The sequence below is a fragment of the Papio anubis genome, chromosome 17 (assembly GCF_008728515.1).
Source record: "Papio anubis isolate 15944 chromosome 17, Panubis1.0, whole genome shotgun sequence".
In the NCBI taxonomy this organism is placed as follows: Eukaryota; Metazoa; Chordata; class Mammalia; order Primates; family Cercopithecidae; genus Papio; species Papio anubis.
This window is the reverse complement of record NC_044992.1, coordinates 9221679-9246554: the sequence shown is the minus strand read 5'-3', so window position 1 is coordinate 9246554 and position 24876 is coordinate 9221679. Positions and strand designations below refer to the sequence as shown.

General features: G+C 44.8%; 1 protein-coding gene across 2 annotated transcripts in view; it reads right to left on the bottom strand.

The window, feature by feature from the left end:
* Positions 1–24876, bottom strand: part of USP43 (ubiquitin specific peptidase 43) — an 84260-nt gene that overhangs the window by 23473 nt on the left and 35911 nt on the right. Inside the window, exons 7-12 of one of the 2 annotated variants that reach the window (XM_003912335.5) lie at positions 23031–23166; positions 19102–19213; positions 13069–13172; positions 6928–7005; positions 5938–6064; positions 5482–5830 (exon numbers count right to left, since the gene is read on the bottom strand). In XM_003912335.5, coding sequence (XP_003912384.3) covers positions 5482–5830; positions 5938–6064; positions 6928–7005; positions 13069–13172; positions 19102–19213; positions 23031–23166 — 906 coding nt within the window. The remainder of the gene's footprint in view (positions 1–5481; positions 5831–5937; positions 6065–6927; positions 7006–13068; positions 13173–19101; positions 19214–23030; positions 23167–24876) is intronic. The other variant, XM_009189668.4, reaches the window with a different exon arrangement.

Here is a 24876-nt window from a genome sequence, read left to right as displayed (position 1 = left end):
TGCTGGGATTACAGGCTTGAGCCACCGCGCCCAGCCAAAGCATTTTTAAAATTAATTAATATGTTATTCCGGAACAGAATGGACTAAGGTATATCACATGTAGCAAATGTAATTATCGTGTCATGAAATTCTGTTTTGTCTTAATCTATGTATGTACACATGAACACACATATGCACATATGTAAATAGATGTGCACACCAGGAGGTCATGATGGAACCCAGTGTTTCATTTTGCCATTTAGTCAAGTGCCTCATCATAATATTTTATTTCATTTAACATCTTTTAAGTTTATTTTGATATGTAAAATGGCAAACAAAAATCCACTAAAAACAAAAAATACATCTATGGTGTGACAGCATTTATGTAAAAGTATACGGCAACTTGAAAGCTACCAATTGTTGGGGCCTACAATATGAGAAGCCTCTTACATATGTTAGTTCTAGTCATAAAAATCCCGGGCTGGCCACGGAGACTCACGCCTCTAATCCCAGCCCTTTCGGAGGCCAAGGCAGGCAGATCACGAGGTCAGGAGTTCGAGATCAGCCTGGCTAACACAGTGAAACCTCATCTCTACTAAAAGTACAAAAAATTAGCTAGGTATGATGGCACGCGCCTGTAGTCCCAGTTACTCAGGAGGCTGAGACAGGAGAATTGGTAGAACCCGGGAGGCAGAGGTTTCAGTGAGCCGATATCGCGCCATTGCACTCCAGCCTGGGTAACAGAGTGAGACTCCATCTCAAAAAAAAAAAAAATTAATATCTAATATGGCAGATGGCATCTCAAGGAATAAATCTGGCTTTTCCATGAGTAGTGATCTTGGGACAAATTGGCAACTCCGGGGGTATAAAGTTGGATCTCTTTCTCTCAAGAACGTTAAGAAACTCCAAATCAAGGATTTAAATGTAATAAGCTAAAACCAAGTAGAAAACTCAAGAGAAACACTTTTTAATCTTAGAGTGAAAAAGGCTTTCTAATCATGACTCAAAATCCAAATGATTGACAATTTTACCTAGAAAAGCAAAAATAAAAACTTTCTGCATGGCAAAAAATTTCCACAGGAATAGCCAACTGACAGATGTTACACAGGGAACGAATACTTGCAATTTATATTACAGAAAAGAGGTGGATCTCATAGTCCATTAAGAATTAGAGCATCTAGAAATTGATGGGAAAAAGACTAATAATTTATTTGAAAAACAGTCAAGGACACGGATAGACAGTTTACAGGAAAGGAACCACAATGACTCAAGCTCACACTATTAAGACGCTAAATATTCAACTTACACTGAGATACCATTTTCCTCGTATTAGATTGGCAAAAATCCAAAAGTGTGATTGCACACTCTACTGGAAAGGCTACAGAGAACCAGGTGCTCTCTTACTCTTATCTGAGTGCAAACTGCTATGACCCTTTGTGCAGGACATCTTGTTCATGCTTGTTACAACACAGACACAGCTATTCCAATTCTGAGAATTTATCCCGCCAATAAACTTCCATATCTAGAAAATGACATATCTAAAGGGTTATGACAGCAATATTTGTGTGTGTGTGTGTGTGTGTGTGTTTTTAATTGAGAAAGAGTCTCGCTCTGTCACCCAGGCTGGAGTGCAGTGGTGCAATCTTGGCTCATTGCAATCTCCACCTCTGGGTTCAAGCAATTCTCCTGCCTCAGCCCTCCTAGTAGCTGGGACTACAGGCAGATGCCACCACGCCTGGCTGATTTTTGTATTTTTAGTAGAGACAGGGTTTCATCACGTTGGCCAGGCTGGTCTTGAACTCCTAACCTCAAATGATCTGCCTGCCTCAGCCTCCCAAAGTGCTGGGTATTACAGGCGTGAGCCACTACACCCAGCCGACAGCAACATTTGTAATAGTAGAAGAATGAATCAGTCCAACGTCCGTCTACAGAATATTTAATAAATTGTTACATTTATTTAGTGCATTTACATTTATAAAAGAAGATGGAGAAGCTGTCTAGAAATGAGGACATGAAAAGATTTCCAAGATAGATTTTCAGGGAAAAAAAAAAAGCCAGGTGCAACACAGCAAATAGTACTTTTACTTAAATCAGGGGGAGGGGAGAAAATATATAAAATCAACACATATATATGTATATATAAAAATATACTCACAATTGCTTGTATTTACATAAAGAAATTGTGGAAGAATAGTACACAAGAAACTACTAAAAATGGTTACCTATAAATGAGGAGGGGGTAGATGAGGAACAAAGATAGAATCAAAACTTGTCACCGTCCGTGTTTTTTAGGCTGTGTGAATTTTGAAACATAGGCATGCATTACCCACTCAACACATTTAAAATGAAACAAAAGGCATTTGAGATTTCTAAAACCCTGAAATGTGGTAGAACTATCATACTTCCAAGAAGCAAATAATTAAAAAGGAATAAAAATGTCAAAAGACGTGAGATAGAAAGCAACAGCTCAGCTTTGAGGGCCCAGCAAGCAGATAGAGTGGAGGTCACACACTCGCCTCTGGCAAGGAAGGGGTTCAACACAGAGTGCCTGGGGGAGGTGGAGAGGGTGCAGGCGGGCAGGAAGGGGGCCACTCACCAGCTGTAGCCCCAGAGGCTCAGTACTGGATGTGTCAGGAATCACAAGAAGTCAAGCCAAGTGAGGACTCAAAACAAAACCAAGATGCTCTGAAAAAGAAACCTAAGACTAGGCCAGGCACAGTGGCTCACGCCTGTAATCCCAGCACTTTGGGAGGCCAAGAAAGGCAGATCATTTGAGGTCAGGCGTTCAAGACCAGCCTGGCCAACATGGCGAAACCCCGTCTCTACTAAAAAATACAAAAATTAGCTGGGTGTGGTGGCGGGCACCTGTAGTCCCAGCTACTCGGGAAGCTGGGGCAGGAGAATCACTTGAACCCAGGAGGCAGAGATTGCAGTGAGCCGAGATCGCTACCACTGCACTCTAGCCTGGGTGACATAGTGAGATTCCATCTCACAAACAAAACAAAACAAAAAAGCACAAAGATTATGTCCCAGACCTGAAGATCACGTGGCTGCAGACACACAGGTCCCCTGAATGCAGGTCCCAACACAAGCAACGAGAAAGACCCACAGGTAACCACACTCCGTGAAATTCCAGAGTACCTGTGATAAAGAACCTGAAAAAGCTTCCAGAGAGAAAAATATATCCTATCCTAGACAAAGGAACAGAAATCAGACTGGCCTGATTCATTCTCAACAGCAAAACCCCACTCCAGACCCCACTCCACATGGGGAGCAACATTGTTGATTTTCCATCACGGACTTTATGTCCCACCAGGCTATCAATCAGGTGTGGGAATAAAGGCATTTCCTGACACGTAAGCACTCCAGAGGTCAAGCTCCCATCACCCTTTCCTAGGAAGTCACCGAGGGTGTGCTTCCCCTAAATGAGGGAGTTGACACTCATCGACAACACCCTACATGGCTTGGAGACTTGTTCCTATCAGGAATCACTCATCTCGGCAGGGCAGAAGCTGCTGAACCTGGAGCCAGGGTGACCCAGGTTTGAAGCCCAGGCTCTGCCATTTAACGGGCGGTGCACACTGTCTTGAGGGAAAAGATGGTGTATGCTGGTGCAGATGAGAACAAGTGGCCCGGGTCTTACCCAGGGCTGTGCTGGCTGCAGACACTGCCCTACCTCCCACCTCGCCAGTCCCTTATTCCCCTTGGGCTCCTCTCCCTTTGGTTTTAGTATTAAGTAGGTTCTTTCCTGGCAGGTGGTGGTACACTGTGTGTGCAAACACAGACCCAGGAGATCTCTGCAAGGAGAACCTCCCAGGGACTGTGTCCCTTCTGCTGCCAAACCACCGCCCCCCAAATAGGGCATTCTGCTCTGTAATGCTCACCCGAGGAGGGGCCTGGATCTCGCTTTTCATAAGGCAGACACCAACGCTTCTCACGCCTATGCTACTTCTAACTCCCTGCTGTAGTTTTACATCACTGCCCTTAATTTATGTTGGGGCCACCCCGTGGGTTTATAGATGGGGAGGCAGCACGTTCAGCACGGGAAATGACAAGGTCCAGGTTCCAGCTGTCCTTATTTTCACCACTCATGTGTGCACAGGGACTCATTCAGCCATAACGCTCTTAGTAAAAAAAAAAAAAAATCTGAGTAACAGAGATGCCTCCCAAGATACATATGGGCCTCAAGGGATTCCTGCTGAGCTATTTTCAGCCCAGAGAAGTGAGACAGGGGAAGTGGCTGGACAGAACGGTCCCAGCAGTTACAAAGGTGGCAAGGCCTCATCTGGAGCAGGACAGCTGTGGAAGAACAGGCTGGCACCGCACAGCAGCGTAAGGCAGCCACTGTGAGCTGCAAGCGGCTTTGGTGGCCCCCATAACCCTCATCGTGACCAGCCCAGGCTGGCCCAGTGTAACCCGACCGTCCAGCGCATCTCTGTCCAATCAGGTGGTCCCCAGCCTGTAACAGCATCCTCATTTCTCTTTCTCCATGGGGGCCTGTTCCATCCATTCTCCAATGACGGAAATCATGCCCTAAACCCCGTAGACTACTAAGGCTCACCCTGATGACCCTCCACGCTATCTGCATGGTGGAGACGCTCAACTGCTACAGCTACCAATAGGCTTCTCACCGTCACTGAGATGCCCTGGGTGGGGAGAAGCAAACAAACAAGACATAATCGAGAAAAACGATCCGTCATGACACTCTCTGAAAGCCCTCAAAGGGATGATTATAAACAATTGAGAAGATCGTCTGGCCACTTGTTTTTGCCCTTCCCTTCATCCGCTGCTCTGAAGTTCCCCAGAGGAACAAACATGGAAAGTACGCCACAGAATACAAGGCCACCAAATCCGATAAGTAAGATTCCTCACGCTGAATCACAGATGAGAATGGACGTCACTCTCTCGGTTCCAATAATGACCTCCCATATATCATATGGTTGAAAATTTGGGTGATAACTAACCTCTGTTTGTTGGTTTATTTCTTTTGGAGACAGGGTCTCACTCTGTTGCCCAGGCTGGAGTACAGTGGTGCAATCATGGTTCACCACAGCCTCAGCCTCCTGGGCTCAAGGGATCCTCCCATCTCAGCCTCCTGAGCAGCTAGTACTATAAGTGTAAGCCACAATGCCTAGTTCATTTTTTTTTTTCTTCATTTTTTTTTTTGTAGAGACGGGGTCTTGCTCTGTTGCCTAGGCTGGTCTCGAACTCGTGGCCTCAAGTGATTCTTCCACCTCAGCCTCCCAAAGTGCTGGGATTACAGGCATGAGCTACCGCATCAGGCCTAACTTTATATATTCCAACCTCCAACCTAACTCAATGTCAACTCTGTAGCTGGGACAAGGTCCCTTCTGCTCTCGCACATGCCCTGGTGTGCGGTGGGTGAGGGGTCAGATCTCACTAAGTGCCCCAGGGAGCTCAGCATCCGAGCGGCACCCATTCCGGGGACATCTCGAGGCTGTGGCCACAGCTGCATTGGCAGAAAGGCAAGGCAAGGCTCACCTGTGTAATGCCCACCTTGCAGGTTGCCGTGGTGGTTGCAGACGGCGTACAGGTCGTACAGGAAGTCCAGCGGGCAACTGGTGGGCAGGCAGCCCGGCGGCTTCCAGGAAGGCCAGGGGCCCAGTCCTGCCTCGGGGCTGGTGCTTCTCTGGGCCACATGGGGAGCCATGTTGAGTCCAGAGAGTGGAAACTTCACCAGCGTGGAGAGCTTGTTTCTTCTCTCGCCCACCTGGCAGAACCTCTTGAGGTGGATGATGAGGATGTCAGGCAGCGTCCACAAACTCAGCTTCACCATCCCCTGCTGCAGGACTTGGCAGTGCGGACACTTCCAGGCGTCGTCCTGGGCCAGCTGGAAAGGAAACCACCCGGACTGTGAGGCCCCCGCGGCACGTGGCCAACCCACCAAAGGCAGCCAGCCCCCTTCCCCGGCCGGGGCGTGGACCCCCAGGGCGGGACCTGCTCCTCCTTGGTGTAGAACTGAAAACATTCATCCAAGGTACAGCTGTGCTGCTGGTGCGCCTGCTGCTGCTGCCACACGCTGTCGGCATCCTGCGCCCGCTCCTCCTGGAGGTTCCCGAACAGGCTGCACGGAGAGGACACCCACGGCGTTCAGGACTTTCCCGCTCCGAGACGGGCTTCGCCTATGTCTCTACTCACAGCAAACCCGCCACAGGGCATTGGCCAGGCGACGCTACCGTGCCCTGTCTATGGGTTCCTGGGGAGCTGCAGGCATCCTTCGGACTCAGCACTATATTCTACTGGAATTCTCTCTCCCCCACCAGCTCCTACAGGGACCAGGTCCTTGGCTTATTCATCTTTGTTTTCCTCATCCTAGCACAGGGCCTGGCACCTAGTAGTTGATCAATAAATACTTGCTGGAGTGAGCAATGTCCTTTCTTAAAGCAAGGCTGATGCCCTCAGTGTTACAGAGGCAGCCAAGTGTGGTAATGAGGAGCATGGACTCCAGCCAGAGGGTCTGGGTTCAAATCCCAGCTCTACCAGTGTACGAGCTGTGTGCTCTCCAGCAATTGCTTAACCTCTCTGTGCCTCAGTTTCCACCTCTGAGAAATGTAGATTACAGGAGTACCCACCCCAGACCACCCACACATAGGGTGTGAAGAAGATTAAATAAATCCCCTATACACACGTAAAGTGTTCAGAGCAGTGACTGGCACGGGGTGAGTGGGTGGGTGCTGCGTAACTGTCTACTGTGACTGCAGTTACTACTCTTGACATCACCCACCACCACCACTGTCACTCCATTCCTGTCACTGTTATTTACATACAGAAAATTCTCACTCAGGCATCTCGCAGGAACGGGTTACACTGGCTCAAAGATGTGGGCACCCTGCCTGCAGCCATGCTGGGGGAAGCTGCATCCAGGGAAACCTGGGCACCGAGAGGCCCTGTCTCAGCTCTGTGGGAGGTAAATTCCCTTGAACTCACCGCTCCTTGACAGAGCTATCCCACTCCACCGCCAGCTTGACATGTGGAGGGCCTCCCGGTCTCCTGAGATGCAAAGCCCTGAGAAGAGAACAAGGGAGCCCATCAGAAAACACGGGACCTCCTTCCTGCAGCTCTTCAGGGCTCAGCAGTCTCCCCGCAACCCGGGGACTGATGTTCCAAACAGCCTTGGCGGGGGTCAGTGGGTGCATCATTTAATTCTGGGGGAACACATTTGAAAGCCCAAATTGGACTCACATCTAAGCAGGATCCTTAAATCAGTCTTACTAATAAACTTAAAATTTTCATCTCTTTCTGCCTCAATCCACAATCTACTCTTTGACTGGAATTTAAACATGGAAGTAGAAAAGGAAAACAGGTACCTTCATGTTCCAAGTTTATTGTACAAAACTCCTCAGGACAGGGAAAGAAAGAGGTGTGGCTGTCGCCCAGCTTCCCTCTTTACATGGAAATCAGATTGTCACTAGAGGGTGAGATTACCTCCCCCGACCACAGCTCTGATACAAAAAGAGGGCCTTATTCAATGTTTATGGAGATGCTATTCCAAGAAATGTACAAACCTAACAATCCCCACCCTTAACGGGCCGATAGGCCAATGGGAGGAGCACACAGAGATCATTCTAATGCACTCAGGTGTCTGGGGACGCACACCCCGGGCTGCTCTGAAGAACAGATAGGCAGGACCTGGCCAGAGGAATGACTGAGACCTTAAAAGCAAATGTAACATAAACAAACATTGAAAACTGGGACTTAATTAAACTAAAGAGGTCTGCACAGCAAAAGAAGCTATCAACAGAATAAAAGAGGCAGCCGACAGGATGGGAGAAAATTTTTGCAAACTATGCATCTGACAAAGGACTAATATCCAGAATATATAAGGGACTTAAGTCAACAAAAACAAACAGTCCTATTAAAAAGTGAGCAAAGGACATGAAAGACACCTCTCCAAAGAAGACATACAAGTGGATAACAAACATATTAAAAACTGCTCATCATCACTAATCATCAGGGAAATGCAAATGAAAGCTACAATGAAATACCATCTCGCATCAGTCCAATGGCTATTATTAAAAAGTCAGAAAATAGGCCGGGCGCAGTGGCTCAAGCCTATAATCCCAGCACTTTGGGAGGCTGGAGATCAAGACCATCCTGGCTAACACGGTGAAACCCGTCTCTACTAAAAAATACAAAAAACTAGCCGGGCGAGGTGGTGGGCGCCTGTAGTCCCAGCTACACGGGAGGCTGAGGCAGGAGAATAGCGTAAACCCGGGAGGCAGAGCTTGCAGTGAGCTGAGATCCAGCCACTGCACTCCAGCCTGGGCGACAGAGCAAGACTCCGTCTCAAAAAAAAAAAAAAAAAAAAAAAAAGGTCAGAAAATAACAGATATTGGTGAGGATGCAGAGAAAAGAGAATGCTTAGGCACTGTTGGTTGGAATGTACATTGGTTCAACTCCTATGGAAAAAAGTATGGTGATTTTTCAAAGAACTAAAAACTCAACTCAGCAATTCTGCTCCTGGGTATCAACCCAAAGGAAAATAAATCATTGTATCAAAAAGACACCTGCACTCATACATTTATCACAGCACTGATCATAACAGTAAGGCCATGGAGACAACCTGAGTGTCCACTGATGGTAGACTGGATAAAGAAAATATGATACAGGTACACCATAGAACACTACACAGCCAAAAAAAATGAATTCCTGTTTTTTGCAGCAACATGGATGAAGCTGGAGGCCATTATCCTAAGTGAATGAATGTAGAAACAGAAAATCAAATACCACATGTTCTCACTTATAAGTGGGAGCTAAACCATGGGCACACATGGACATAAACACGGGAACAATAGACATTGAGCACTGCAAAACGGAGGAGGGAAAAAGGGGGAGAGGAAAAACTAGTACTGAGTACTACACTCACTATTTGAGTGATGGGTTCAATAGAAGCCCAAACCCCAGAGTTATATAATATAGCCATGTAAAAACCTGCACATGTACCTACGAATCTTTAAAAAAAAACAGAAGTATATAAGTGAGAAGACAACATTCACCCAAGAAAGTTATAGAAATAAAAATAAATAATAAAAATTTAAGAAATTTTTATCTTTATTTTGTTTATTTATTTATTTTTGAGACACAGTCTCACTCTGTTGCCCAGGCTGCAGTGCAGTGGAACAATCTCGGCTCACTGCAAGTTCCACATCCCGGGTTAAAGCGATTTTCCTGCCTCAGCCTCCCAAGTAGCTGGGATTACAGGTGTGCGCCACCACGCCCGGCTAATTGTTGTATTTTCGGTAGAAATGTGGTTTCACCATGTTGGTCAGGCTGGGTCTGAACTTTTGGCCTCAAGTAATCCACCCACCTCAGCCTCCCGAAGTGCTGGGATTACAGGCATGAGCCACCATGCCTGGCCCAAAAATTTAATGAATTTTTTAAAACAGTCAGTCAGGGGAACCAGAGGGGAAAGGACACACAGGTGGAGAACTCAGTAGTAGAGGGCAGGGTGTGTGCTGGAAGATCCCAGCACAGTGAGGGACAGGCCACATGGGAGAGGGAGGGCTCTGTAGGCCACCCTCACAAGTGTGGACTTTAGCCCGTGGGCACCGGGAGACCACCCAGTGGTCTCTAACACCAAGGACACTGGACAGATTCAGGTAAGTCAAATAGGAGGCTGCCAGAGCAATCCAGATAGGACATGATCAGGGCCTAAATTCAGGCAACGGTGTCAATGTGGAGAGGAGTGGAGAGATCTGGGGAAGTGCCAGGATAGGGAACAGATAAGACCTGAAAATGGACTGAATGGAAGGACAAAGCAGAAAGAAGGGATCAGGGACGATGCCAGGTTCCTAGCTTGAGTTCCTGAGTAGATGGTGGTGTCATCATTTAGACACAAAGATGGGAAAAGAAAAGCTTTAAGCAAGAAGAGTTCAGACTCACAAGTGTTTAGTTACCAGTGCCTATGAGCCATGTAAGTAGGACAGGCAGGTCTGCAATCTAGAGAAAAATCTGGGCAGGAGATATGGATCTGGGAGACTTTGGCCTAAAGGCGGTAGACAGAACCAAGAGTAAGACCATCCAGGGATGGGGCCAGGAACGGTGGCTCACGCCTGTAATCCCAGCACTTTGGGAGGCAGAGGTGGGCAGATTGCCTGAGCTCAGGAGTTTGGGACCAGCCTGGGCAACACGGTGAAACCCTGTCTCTACTAAAATACAAAAAATTAGACAGGCGTGGCAGCGTGCCCCTATAGTCCCAGCTACTGAGGAGGCTGAGGCAGAATTGCTTGAACCCGAGAGGCGGAGCTTGCAGTGAGCCGAGATCGCGCCACTGCACTCTAGCCTAGGCGACAGAGTGAGACTCTGTCTGAAAAAAAAAAAAAAATCATCCATAAATGGAAACCAGAGGGCCAGGTGTGGAATGCTGAGACCCAATAATGTTTGAGCATCCAGAGAGGGAGAGGAAGATTTCAAGCAGACAAAAAAAAACTCATAGGAGATATATTTCTAGGTTGTGCATACATACAATGGAATATTATTCACCCCTAAAAAGGAAGGAAATTCTAACGTGTGCTGCAACATGGGTGAACCTTGAAAATACGGTGCTTAGTGAAATAAGCCAAACACAGAAGGATAAACACTATGATTCCTGCTACCTGAGGCACCTACAGCTGTCAAATTCATAGGACAGACAGTAGAGTGGTGGTTTTTCAGAGACTGAGGAAGATGAAGAGGAGGGATGCTGTGTGATAGGTACACAGTTTCCATTTTGCAAGATGAAAGAGCTCTGGAGTTGGATGGTGGCAATGGCTGTATACCAAGGTGAATGTAACAATTCCACTGAACTGCACACTTTAAAGTGGTTATAATGTAATTTTGGCGCCGGGCGGTGGCTCACGCCTGTAATCCCAGCACTTTGGGAGGCTGAGGCGGGCGGATCATGAGGTCAGGAGATCGAGACCATGCTGGCTAACACGGTGAAACTCCATCTCTACTACAAATACAAAAAATTAGCCGGGCGTGGTGGTGGGCGCCTGTAGTCCCAGCTACTCGGGAGGCTGAGGCAGGAGAATCACTTGAACGTGGGAAGTGGAGGTTGCAGTGAACCGAGATTGCGCCACTGCACTCCAGGCTGGATGACAGAGCAAGACTCCATCTCAAAAAAAAAAAAAAAAGGAATTTTTGTATTTGTGTATTTTATCAAAAAGAAAATAAAGAATTTCCTATAGAACAAAGAGATGTTGGGATAGGCATGGAAGAGGCAGGGCAAAGGCTAAATGGAGAGCCCTGTGAAAGAGGTAAAGGTCACATCAGATGCCAGAGAGAGCTGTACCAGCAGGGCTAGGACTGGGATTGTGGGGTGGGGTGGGGATGGGGATGGGGCGAACAAGGGCCAGACTGTAGTGAGACGTCCAGTGAATGGAAGGTGTGGGCCAGGAGAGGTGTGATCTCAAGAGGACATCCTTTAGGATGGTCAGCTTGCTGGACAACTCTACTCAATTCTAGTGCTTCTCAAACTACCTATGGTAAAAGACTAGTTTGACGGTTTGTTTCCAAACCACTGCAGACCAATACTTTTATAAAAAGAACTAACGGGCCGGGTGCGGTGGCTCACACCTGTAATCCCACCACTTTGGGAGGCAGAGGCAGGTGGGTCACTTGAGGTCAGGAGTTCGAGACCAGCCTGACCAACGTGGTGAAACCCTGTCTCTACTAAAAATAAAAAAAAATTAACCGGGCGTGGTGGCGCGTGCCTATACTCCCAGCTACTTGGGAGGCTAAGGCAGGAAAATTGCGTGAACCCAGAAGGCGGAGGCTGCAGGGAGCCGAGATTGCGCCACTGCACTCGAGCCTGGAAGACAAAGGGAGACTCCGTCTCAAAAATAAATAAATAAATAAATAAATAAATAAATAAATAAATAGTGCACAGTTCTTATCTCCAAGACTGAGTGTGGGAAGGGGGTTCCTCTTCCTGGGGCTCCCTCTCCCTGGGAGACCCAAGCAGGCCCTTGATGATCCTTCTCCTGCCTCCCTAACTCTGTAAAGCCAAAGCATGCGTCAGCCAAGGAGGATGTGGATGGGGTGTAGGTCACAGAACCTTCTGGCTCACCCGCTACCCTGGTTCCTGGTCTCTTTAGAAGGGGAGAGGCCCATCTCAGTCAGGCTGAATTTGGCTGACCAAGTCAGGAAATCAGAGGACCTGACTGAGAACCTGGGGTCTATGGAAAAATAAAGAGAAGTGCCAGACATTCATTTATAGAGCGGAACTGTCCATAGATGCTGCAACGACCTGGGGATTGTTTTGCAAGGCCACACGCACCAGAAGGCTATCAAGGTAGCAACCAGAGACACAGCCACATTGGCTTTAAGCCTCAGGCACAGTCCACAATCTCTTACAGTTTAGGACCAATGAATCAGCTGTAGAATCTTCACGTACCCTAGGGAGATATTCCTGTTGAATTCAGGAGCACGGCTGGATTGAACGAATTCGGTGTTCTGTTTTTTTTTTGGTTTTGGTTTTTTGAGATTGAGTCTTGCTCTGTCACCCAGGCTGGAGTGCAGTGGCGCGATCTCAGCTCACTGCAACCTCCAACTCCTTGGTTCAGGCAATTCCCCTGCCTCAGCCTCCTGAGTAGCTAGGATTATAGGCGCGTGCTACCATGCCCGGCTAATTTTTTTGTATTTTTAGTAGAGATGGGGTTTCACCACGTGGGCCAGACTGGTCTCCAAATTCTGATCCCAGGCAATCCACCCACCTCAGCCTCCGAAAGTGCTGGGATTACAGGTGTGAACCACCATGCCCGGCCGAATTTGGGTTTTAGTTAGATCAATCTGGGTTCAAATTTGGGCTTGCCTATTAACTAGTTGTTTAAGTGTGATCAAGTTAACTAATCTCTGACAACACTGGTGTCCCCCCATCTTTCAAGTGGACATAATAGTGCCTCTCTAGACATAAGAGTTCAAAGCACAGAATATGCCCAGTGATCTAACATAGCGGCTGGTACTGGAGAGGTAAATGATCAAGAATAATAAACATTACGAGCAATCTCATTGACACATACCCTCAAAGGACTCTAGTAAAATAAGATAGGATTCATTAACTTACTGAACCTGGACCTTCCCCCTTACCTGTCAACTGCCCAGTGACAGAGGGGCCGACTGTCCTTCGGAGACAAATAGCTACAGGCCACAGAGAGTCCCACAACGCGAATGGAGAACAAAGACCCCAGGTTCTGCCAAGACAAAAACAGACATAAGTCATTATGTAGCCCCTATATTGATTTAAATTAGACTCTAAAGTGGCACATACATTAAAAAATACAATCATTATTTTACCTCGAGTATTTTGAATATTCCCGTAATAATTAGAATTCAAAATGAAGAGACAAAAACTTCATTTTTTTCAAAGATTCACACTATACCTTGTAACGCAGTGATCTAATACTGTGTTTAATACGTTAAACCTTTTCCCCAAAAATGAACATGGTGTGTTTAAATAGCAAATGCTTAACTGGGGCAGATACTGGTACATTTAATGGAACATAAATCAATCATGTTAATTAATTTTTAATAGGTAACTTAACCTACTTTATGAAGATGATTATCATCCCCACAATGAGGCAATTTTCTAAAAGCCAGTTCATGTATATTTTACAGGCAAAGTAAATATTTACACATTTTTAAATAAGCCACATAAAGAGATAGCACCTTAGTTATTATTCTAAGATATGTGTTTATTATATTCGAACTTTTCTGAAATTGAAAAGAGGCTTACAATGACATATTTAATGGAAGATGCTTCTTAACAATTCAATGCAATGAACAACTCAATTTAAAAAATGGGCAAACATTTGAGTAGCTACTTCTACAAAGAGGTACGGACGGCCAAGAAGCCCATGAAAAGATCAGCAACATCATTAGTCATTAGAGAAATGCAAATCAAGACCACGTTGAGGTATCACTTCACACCCAGGGATGGCTATAATTAAATTTTTTTTTGAGACACTGAAGTCTCACTCTGTCGCCCAGGCTGGAGTGCAGTGGCGCAATCTTGGCTCACTACAACCTCCGCCTCCCGAGGTCAAGTGATTCTCCTGCCTCGGCCTCCTGAGCAGCTGGAATTGCAGGCGCCCGCCACCACGCCTGGCTAATTTTTGTATTTTTAGTAGAGATGGGGTTTCATCATATTGGCCGGGCTGCTCTCAACACCTGATCTCAGGTGATCCGCCCACCTTGGCCTCCCAAAGTGCTCGGATTGCAGGCTTGAGCCACCGTGCCCAGCCTACAACTAAATGTTTTTGTTGTTGTTGTTGGTGGTGGTGGTGGTGGTGGTGGTTTTTTTTTTCTGAGATGGAGTCTCGCACTGTCGCCCAGGCTGCAGTGCAGTGGCGCAATCTCGGCTCACTGCAAGCTCCGCCTCCCGGGTTCACGCCATTCTCCTGCCTCAGCCTCCCGAGTAGCTGGGACTACGCCACGCCCGGCTAGTTTTGTTTTGTTTTGTTTTGTTTTTTTGTATTTTTCGTAGAGACGGGGTTTCACCATATTAGCCAGGATGGTCTCGATCTCCTGACCTCACCCACCTCAGCCTCCCAAAGGGCTGGGATGACAGGCGTGAGCCACCGCACCTGGCCCATTTTTTTTTTAAGTGAAAAATAACAAGCATTGGCAAGAATTTGGAGAAACTGGAACCCTTATGCATTGCTGGTGGGAATGTAAAATGGATGGTATCGCTGCTGTAGAAAACAGTTCAGCAGTTTCTCAAAAGGTTAAATGTTCAGCTACCATATAACCTTCAATTATCTCAGGTGTGTATCTAAGAGTCGCAAGGAGGGGCTTAAACAGATATTTATACACCAACGTTCACGGCAGCATGATTCACAAGTCAAAAGAAAGAAATAACCCAAGTGTCCACCAACGATGGATAGATAAACAAAATGTGGGATATATACACAACAGAATATTATTTAGCCTTAAAAATGAAGGCAGCCCAGCGCGGTGCCTCACGCCTGTAATCCCAGCACTTTGGGCGGCTGAGGCAGGTGGATCACCTGAGGTCAGGAGTTCGAGATCAGCCTGACCAACATGGAGAAACCCCGTCTCTACTAAAAATACAAAAAAATTAGCCGGGTGTTGTGGCGCATGCCTGTAATCCCGGCTACTCGGGAGGCTGAGGCAGGAGAATCACTTGAATCTGGGAGGTGGAGGTTGCAGTGAGCTGAGATCATGCCATTGCACTCCAGCCTGGGCAACAAGAGTGAAACGCCATCTCAAAAAAAGAAAAAAAAAAAAAATGAAGGAAATTCTGAGATATGCTACAACATGGATGACCCTTGAAAACATGACATTTAGTGAAATAAATCAGATGTAAAAAGATAAATATTATATTATTCTAGTTATATACGGTACCTAAAACAGGAAAATTCATACAGATGGAAAGTAGAATGGTAGTTACAAGGAGCTAGGGAGAGGAGAAAATGGGGAATTGTTGTTTAATAGGTATAAAGTTTTGTTTGTTTGTTTGTTTGTTTTTGAGACAGTCTTACTCTGTCACCCAGGCTGGAGTACAGTGGTGCGATCTTGGCTCACTACAACCTCCACCTCCCTGATTCAAGTGATTTTCCTGCCTCAGCCTCCCGAGTAGCTGGGATTACAGGTGCCCACTACCACACCTGGCTAATTTTTGTATTTTTAGTAGAGATGGGTTTCACCATGTTGGTCAGGCTGATCTCGAACTCCTGACCTCAGGTGATCCGTCTGCCTCGGCCTTCAAAAGTGCTGGGAGTACAGATGTGAGCCACCACGCCCAGCCAACGTTTTTGTTTTTTAATAGGTATAAAGTTTTTGTTTTGATCGGTATAATGTTTAACAAAGTTTTTGTTGATGATGAAAAAATTGGGGGTATACATAGTAGTGATGGTGATACAACGTTGTAAATGTAATTAATATACACTTATGAGTGGTTAAAACAAATAAAAGTATATATCTTTTACCAAAATTTTAAAAAAAAATCAATGGGGTCTTCCTTCAAATAAAAGAAATAGATACTTAAATTTGTCACTGATGATCTCGACAACCAGAAATAAAATAAAATTTTCTTCCAAACTTTGACAAAGGTAAAAGGCAGACGCGTTTTCTTAAAAACCGTGGAGGAAAGACAGGTTGAATTAGAGGAAAACAAGAGAAAAGCGTCACAATTCCAGGAAAGAGGAACGACACATGGCAGGACAGAAGGACCCGAAACAGACGCAGAGAGCTGTGAGACGACCCCTTTGGCTGTGGGAGTTGATGTGTGCAGGGAGCATCGGCCACAAGGCTGGTGGGTAAACTGGAACTGGGCTGCAGGGGGTCTTGAGTGTGAAGGGCAGGGAGCTCGTACGTCTAGCCAAACTCTAACCACGTTCTAGTTCATCTACGGCTTCAACAAAGAGGAAATCAACATCTGGAAGTAAGATGACTTCAGGGGCTTTGATTGAGGGTTGGCCACGGAAAGGTGTTCTCCCTAAGGAGAATGTTAACTTAAATCTGGGGGAGAAAACTCTTTTTCCTCTGCCCCTAATGGAGCCTTGCTCTTTGGATAGCAAAGGCTAGCCATCATCACAGCACCAACGTCTGCATAGAGGCAGCCTACTCTGCCTGCACACAAATAGTGCTGGCCTCACACACCCCCATTTACAAAATACCATAAAAACGTTTGGGTAGCCAGGCATGGCGGCTCATGCCTGTAATCCCAGCACTTTGGGAGGCCAATGTGGGAGGACTTCTTGAGGCCAGGAGTTCGAGACCAACCTGGGCAATACAGTGAGACCCCATCTCTGCAAAAAATTTAAAATAATTAACCAGGCATGATGGCAGGTGCTTGTAGTCCCAGCTACTTGGAAGGATGAAGTGGGAGGATCACTTGAGCCCAGGAGTTCAAGGCTGCAGTGAGCTACGATCACACCACCACACTCCAGCCTGGCCAACAGAGTGGGACTCTATCTCTTTAAAAAAAAAAAAAAAAAATTGGCAATGACAGCTCTTATTTTTTTCATAACACATGCAAATTAATCCTATCCAGTAAATTGGTCATTTTTGTAAGAAACTTTCCCATTCTCTATTCTTGGCTAGGGAGGCTCATGTCCAAACCTTCAGTACACATATGTTTAATCTCTTCAGCTCAATGTGGAGACTCCTGAACATACTGTCTTCAAATGACTATATTTGAACCAGTATTTAATATAGTATTAAAAGAATTATGGGTTAAACGGGTGAGCTAGGTTGGAAGCCTCACAACCAACTAGAACACATTACTCCTACAGAAAATCATGCCTGACCATACATTTACCTGTGAAGCTGTGGAAAAGCATCTGCGGCTAAGTCAAAGGTTGCCTGTATTAGGATTTTGCTGGCCTCCTTGATTACTTGATCCATTTCTGAAATTGAAATTGGGCCGGGCACAGTGGCTCACACCTGTAATCCCAACACTTTGGGAGGCTTAGGCGGATGGATCAACTGAGTCCAGGAGTTCAAGACCACCCTGGGCAAAATGGTGAAATGTCTCTAACAAAAAAAAAAAATTAGCTGGGTGCGGTGCCACACACCTGTAGTCCCGGCTACTCAGGATGCAGAGGTGGGAGGACCACTTGAGCCTGGGAGGTCAAAGATGCAGTGAGCCATTACCACACCACTGCACTCCAGCCTGGGTGTCAGAGTGAGACCCTGTCTCAAAAATAAAATAAAGCTGAAATGACTGCAAAGGTATGGAGGCAAAAGTACAGGTGTGGCCGGGCATGGTGGCTCACACCTGTAATCCCAGCACTTTGGGAGGCTGAGGAGGGAGGATCACGAGGTCAAGAGATTGAGACCATCCTGGCCAACATGGTGAAATCCCATCTCTACTAAATATACAAAAATTAGCTGGGCGTGGTGGCGCTCGCCTGTAGTGCTAGCTACTCGGGAAGCTGAGGCAGGATAATCGCTTGAACCTGGGAGGCGGAGGTTGCAGTGAGCCAAGATCACGCCTCTGCACTCCAGCCTGGTGACGGAGTAAGACTCCATCTCCAAAAAAAAAAAAAAAAGTACAGGTGTGTGAGCAGGTAAGAGTAAGGACAGCTGAGTTAAATGCTCACATGAAAATGGTTTCATGTATTGCAATAATCAGTAGCTTAAGGTTTGGGAGAAGGGAAAACTCTCACTGGATAGACTGACCTACTTGCAGAGGAGTTTCTAATTTGGGCCCTTTGGTGGATCTGCTCTACAATACATTGAACAAAATGCTTCAGAGATAAAAGTTGGGACAAATGTAGTGAAGGTTTTTAACAAAGTGTTATTTGGTATAAATCCTAAATCAAACATATGGTTTTTGCTGAGCAGGAAGGAGCATGAATTAGGAGGAATTATCTCTGAGATAAGATCTGTGTGTGCTCCAAATAAAAAGCTTTTACTATGGGAATAGTTAGGGGAAAACAGGAATCTGACGCAACTGACCTGTCCCTAAAAATTTCAACATCTTCAAGCAACCATCAGAAAAGTTTCTGATATTATAGGAGCTAAAAAAAAAAAATCAACAGTTCTTAAACATACTGTTTTTGTTTGGAAACTATCAATCTGAGAATAAATAAACAAGGCAAATATTGTTTTCCTTTGAGTTATCTTAGTTTTTAAAAAATCTGGACAAAATTATTTTAACATCTAGATTTTCATATTTGGACATAATCATTTTAATTTTCCACAGAAATTCTATCTCAAGTCCCTTGAAATTGTTGATTTAAACATACAGTTGCAATTTATTACAATATGCTATCTTCTAGGAAAAACTATGGTAAGCCATAAACATACAAAATTGGGAATAATAATGTAAATGCTTAGCGAGTGATGGAAAACGTGAAAAAAAAAACTTTTGTAATGTAAATGCCATTTTCCCAATGGTGTTTTGAAAGATTTAATAAGAAAAAGCTCTGTCCATGAAAGGTGTTTTATAATGGCACAAAAGTAAAACACTACAGACTATAAGATGGTTACTTCTACTTGCACACAAATCTAAGTCATTTTATAAAACAGTATGAGCACTCCTTAACAGCAAATTCTCCTCTCCTGAGCTACCCTAAATTCCAACCCTCCCAATACACACACCCACACTCACACATGCACGCACGCATGCACACACACACACACACCACTGACCTGTACAGGGGCCTCACTCTTCATAAGATGGCGGACCTTGCTGAGGATAGACTGCTGGAGCTGGGCCCAGGAAACAGCTCTATCTTCCCTTATCAGGAAGGGCGGCCCAAACCTGAAAATCCAAGGAAATCAGGTTATCCCAGCAAAGGAAAAGCCAGCAACATCCACCAGTCATGAGTGGTTGTTCTACTCTCGATAGGATAAGTGACGAGTTAAGAGCCAAGCACAAAAACTCAACAGCGAAAAAACAAAGAACCCCATTTGAAAATGGGCAAAGGATCTGAATAGACGTTTCTCAAAAAGACACATGTAGCCAACAGGCATATGAAAAAATGCTCAACGTTACTAATTATCAGGAAAATGCAAGTCAAAACCCCAGTGAGGTATCATCTTACCCCAGTTAGGATGGCTATCATCAAAAAGACAAGAAATAACAAATGCTGGTGAGGTTATGGAGAAAAGGGAACTCTTATACACTCTTGGTGGGAAAGGAGACACCGTGGAGAACAGCATGGATGTTCTTCAAAAAACTAAAAATAGAACCACCATACGACCCAGCCATCCCACTACTGGGTATTTATCCAAAGGAAAGATTGTGCACTCCTGTGTTTATTGCAGGGCTATTCACAATAGCCAAGATTCTAAATCAACCTAAGTATACATCAGTGGATGAATGGAAAAGAAATGAAAAAGGAAACGTAATCTATATACATAATGGAATACTATGCACCCATGAAAAAGGAATGAAATCCTGTTGTTTGCGGCAAGATGGATGAGGCTGGAGGACATTATGTTAAGTGCAATAAGTCAGGCACAGAAAGATAAATACTGCTTGTACTCACGCGTGTGGAATCTAAAAAAGTTAATGTCCTAGAAGTAGAGTAGAATAGTAGTTCTACTAGAGGCTGGGAGGGGCTGGTGGGAGCTAGGAAAAGGTTAGGTAATGAATAAAAATTATAGCTAGATAGGAGAAATAAGCTCTAGTGTTCTATAGCAGTACAGAGTGACTATTGTTCACAATAATTTATTGTGTGTTTTCAACAGCTAGAGGATAGGATTTTCAATCTTCCCAACATGAAATGATAAATGTTTGAGGTGATGGCTATGCCAATTATCCTGATTTCATCATTACACACTATATACATGTATCAAAATATCACTCTGTACCCCATAAATATGTATAATTATGTGTCAATTAAAAATAATGTAAATGGTTTTTAAAGCTAAACACAGTCCAAAATTGCCAATCAGAGAACCTTGTAACAAATGGAGACATTGCAATGTAAACAGAGGCCCAGTGATACAAAGCCAGATAGATACTGCTATGTAAACAGATTACTCCAAATGACCAGCTAGCTGGCAAAGTCTCTTCCCCACAGCAGGGAGTACAGTAAGAGAACCTTGGAGCCAGGGGAAGGCAAGGCAGAGACATAAATCCAGATGACACAACCGTTGGTTGGGGGTATCAGGAACATTCTCATCACTGGGGATGGTATCCATGTCCCAACATAGTAAGCGTACAGCAGTGAGCTCACGGTGTACAGGATGCTGGGTGAGGCTGCACCTGCGGGCCCTAACTCTGCTGTGGGTACTCCTGGACGAATCACTAGCCACTCACTGCTTCCTGGCCTCGCTGCAGCCTGTGTGAAGACCCAGTGAGGTAAGAATGTGAAACTGTTAAATAAAATTGGCTAAAGCAGAGCACAAGTATGAGGCGATCTGTCTGGACAGGCAAGGGCACTGTGCATCCATTGTTGTGTGGACGGATCAGTTTACTTAATCCATCCTGTACTGTGCGGCGTTCCAAGTTTTTATTTAAACAATGCTTGCTTATCGCAGGAACTAGATATAACCTTGAACATAACCTTTGAGTGCACAATTATTCCCTTAGGGTAAAGTTCCAGAAGTAGAAAGGCAAGACTAAAGCTCTTTCTTCCCAAATTGTCCTCCGAAAAAGCCATACCAATTTACCTGATTTCCTGGACCCCGGCCCAGAATGAGCATTATCAATTTCTAAAAATTATTTAACAATCTAAAAGGTTAAGAATAGTATTTTGCTATTGCAACCAGAATTTCTTCTATTACAAATGATGCTGAATTTTCTTTTTTTTTTTTTTTTTTGGAGACAGAGTTTTGCTTTTGTCGCCCAGGCTGGAGTGCAGTGGCGCAATCTCAGCTCACCACAACCTCCGCCTCCTGGGTTTAAGCCATTCTCCTGCCTCGGCCTCCCCAGTAGCTGGGATTACAGGAGTGCACCACCACACCTGGCTAATTTTATATTTTTAGTAGAGACAGGGTTTCTCCACTTGTCACACTGGTCTCCAACTCCCAACCTCAGCCTCGGCCTTCCAAAGTGCTGGGATTACAGGCGTGAGCCACTGTGCCAGGCTGATGCTGAATATTTTAACCTATGCTTGTATTTCTTCTGTGAACTAATGTCAATCTCTGTGGTTCATTTCACCAAGGGTATTTATCTCCTTAATTTTCGAGAGCTGGGATTTATAGGATGGACATAAATCCTTCGCCTCTCACATGACATAAATATCTTTCCTCATTTGCCCTTTGCCTTTCAAATTTGCTTTTAGTTTAAATTTTTAAATATATTTGAAACATCAGCCTTTTCCTTTACAGCCTCCTGACTTTCATGTTAAACTAGCCCCCACCCAAGGACATAAATATTCTCCCATGTTGTCTTTGTTTTTTTAATTTATTTTTTATTTATTAATTTTTTTTTTTTTTTTTTTTGAGACAGAGTATCGCTCTGTTGCCCAGGCTGGAGTGCAGTGGTGCGATCGCAGCCGACTACAACATCTGCCTCCTGGGTTCAAGCGATTCTTCTGCCACAGCCTCCCAAGTAGCTGGAACTACAGGTGCACGCCACCACCCCCGGCTAATTTTTTGTATTTTTAGTAGAGACAGAGTTTCACTGTGTTAGCCAGGCTGGTCTCGAACTCTTGACCTCGTGATCCACCCACCTCGGCCGTCTTTAAGTTATATTATGGCTTCCTTTTCTAGAGTTACCTCTCTAGTCAACCTGAAATTTATACGTGTGAATCCATAGCAGGAGTTAAAAGTTGACTATTTAAAATAAAAAGAAACAAAGAAATCAATTAGCCCAATTAGCCCAGCCTTACCTTTGAATAATTCATTCACTGTCTAGTAATATGAAATAGACCATAATTCTGAAATTATTAAAATATTGTAATACAGGCAGAAGAACATACAATTAAATCAGTCAAACAGAATAGGCCACCTGTCTATAAGTATTTATTGTATGATAAAAATGATATATTTCATATTACTAGAGAGTTGATGAATTAATAAGTAAGGCTGGGCTAATTGATTTTTACAAGCTGAGCTAATTAATAATATTTTAATTATTAGAATAATCTATCATTTTGTTTTTACCAGTTTCTTATTCAAGATACATTTTAGAAATATTTCATCCATCTAAATATAACGTAATTCTGTCTTTTAAACACTTTATTGGGGCTATATAAGAAAGCTATCTGTTTTTGTATATTTGTTATATAACCCATCAATTTCCTGAACCCTTTCCTTACTGCCAATCACTTTCCAGTTCTTGGTTTTCTGGACAGACAACCAAAGTATCACCTCTTTTCTTATAGCCAGTTTCTTTTAGCACTGCACCGCCTAGGTATTACAATATAGAATAATAGTGGTGAGGGCAGTAAAAACTGTTCCTCTGATTAATAGGAAGGCCTCTGATGTTGGATGGTTAGGAATGACAATGTTAGCCAAACGCTTAAGGCAGATATTTCTAATCCTCTTAGTCAGAAAGGACCCTACTTCTGGCTCCTACTTGATTAACCTTGGGAATAAATATTTAATTTTACTCTAGACAGGCTCCCAAGCACAGGTCTACAAATCCCAGACACCACAAGAAAAAAGAATAAAGTGAAACATACCTGCTAGCCTGCTGCCCTGACCCCACCAAGTTACAGAAGAGGATTAGCACCTTGCTCTCACTGTGGAGAGAGAGGGAGAATCGCTGGCCCTCACGGGCTGCCAGGCGTGGGGAGACCGACAGAGCCAGTGGATGAGCTGGAGGAGAGAGAATGACATTCGTTCATATTCCTAAAGGAGCTGCTTTCCTGGGTCAGAGCCTTAGCTTCTCTAGTCCCTCTTTCTCTTTGAGCATCTATTAACCATCAACGGGGGGCCACTAGAGGGTTTTAGGGGAGGAGATAACGAGGTTCATGGCATTTGTGCCATCTGACACCTGGCATACGAACATCAAGAATATGGTAGTGAATTTGCGATTGTGTTCACCCAATAGTTTTTTGTGTGTTTGTTTGAGACAGAGTCTTGCTCTATCCCCCAGGCTGGAGTGCAGTGGTGCAATCTCCGCTCACTGCAAACTCTGCCTTCCAGGTTCAAGTGATTCTCCTGTCTCAGCCTCTCTAGTAGCTGGGATTGTGGATGTGCGCCACCACACCCAGCTAATTTTTTTGTATTTTTGGTAGAGATGGGGTTTCACCATGTTGGCCAGGCTGGTCTTCAACTCCTGACCTCCAGTGATCCTCCTGCCTTGGCCTCCCAAAGTATTGGGATTTCAGGCGTGAGCCACTGTGCCCGGTCATCACCCTATAGTTTTAAAACAGGAACAAGAATTTAACTAATACTTTTCAAGGCATCTGAAAAATACTCCAAAATAATTTTGGTTGCTTTTATGACTTCATTACAGAACCCCAGGGTATCCACTCTCTTAGAAAGCCAACAAAAGAAGTATACAGAGATGGATGAGAATCTCTACCAATGAGGAAGTAGAGGAATTGGACTATCGTCCATTTGCATCTCAGTTCTGAACTGTTGACTTTAAAGGAAAAGATGTGTCCGTCATGATTGAATTTGAAAGGAGAACTTGTTTCACTGGGTTGTAACATAGTCAGTGTCAGTTAATGTCTTGTTCTAGATTCCAGTGCCCAGCATCTCCCTGTCAACTCAGAGAACTGCGAACATCCAGTTCCTATAGGCTGCTACCTAGGCCGGCTAAAACATGGGGCCAGGGCATAGGAAACATCTAGGGTATAATGTAACACTGGCATAGGGTCCTTTAAATATGGGCCTTCAGGCTGGGCATGGTGGCTCATGCCTGTAATCCCAGCAATTTCGGAGGCCGAGGCAGGTGGATCACCTGAGGTCAGGAGTTTGAGACCAGCCTGGCCAACACGGTGAAACTCCGTCTCTACTAAAAATACAAAAATTAGCCGAGCATGGTAGCAGGCACCTATAGTCCCAGCTACTTGGGAGGCTGAGGCAGAAGAATCACTTGAACCCGGGAGGCAGAGGTTACAATGAGCTGAGATCGTGCCACTGTACTACAGCCTGGGTGACAGAGTGAGAAACCATCTCAAATATATATATATATGTCTCAAATATATATATATTTATATATGGGTCTTCTTCACTAGCAACTTGGCCAACATGTATCCTGACCTACAAATAAAAAGGACTGTTAGAAACTGACCATGTTAGCCAGTCTATGGTATAGGAAAGACAAGCATTAAGAAGTGGAACTATTTTGTTAAAAAGTCATTTAATAAACTCTTTAACCATGTACTGCTCAAATTTGTAGACATTTTACTTCACACACAAACCTTGACCCATAGGAATCCTGACGGCAAAGATGACTCCAGCGTTTATACCAAATGGTGGTTCTCAAAGTGTGGTTCCTGGACCAGCAGCAACAGCATCACCTGGGAACTCGCTTAGATGTGCAAACTCTTAGGCCCCACCCCAGGCCACCCAAAT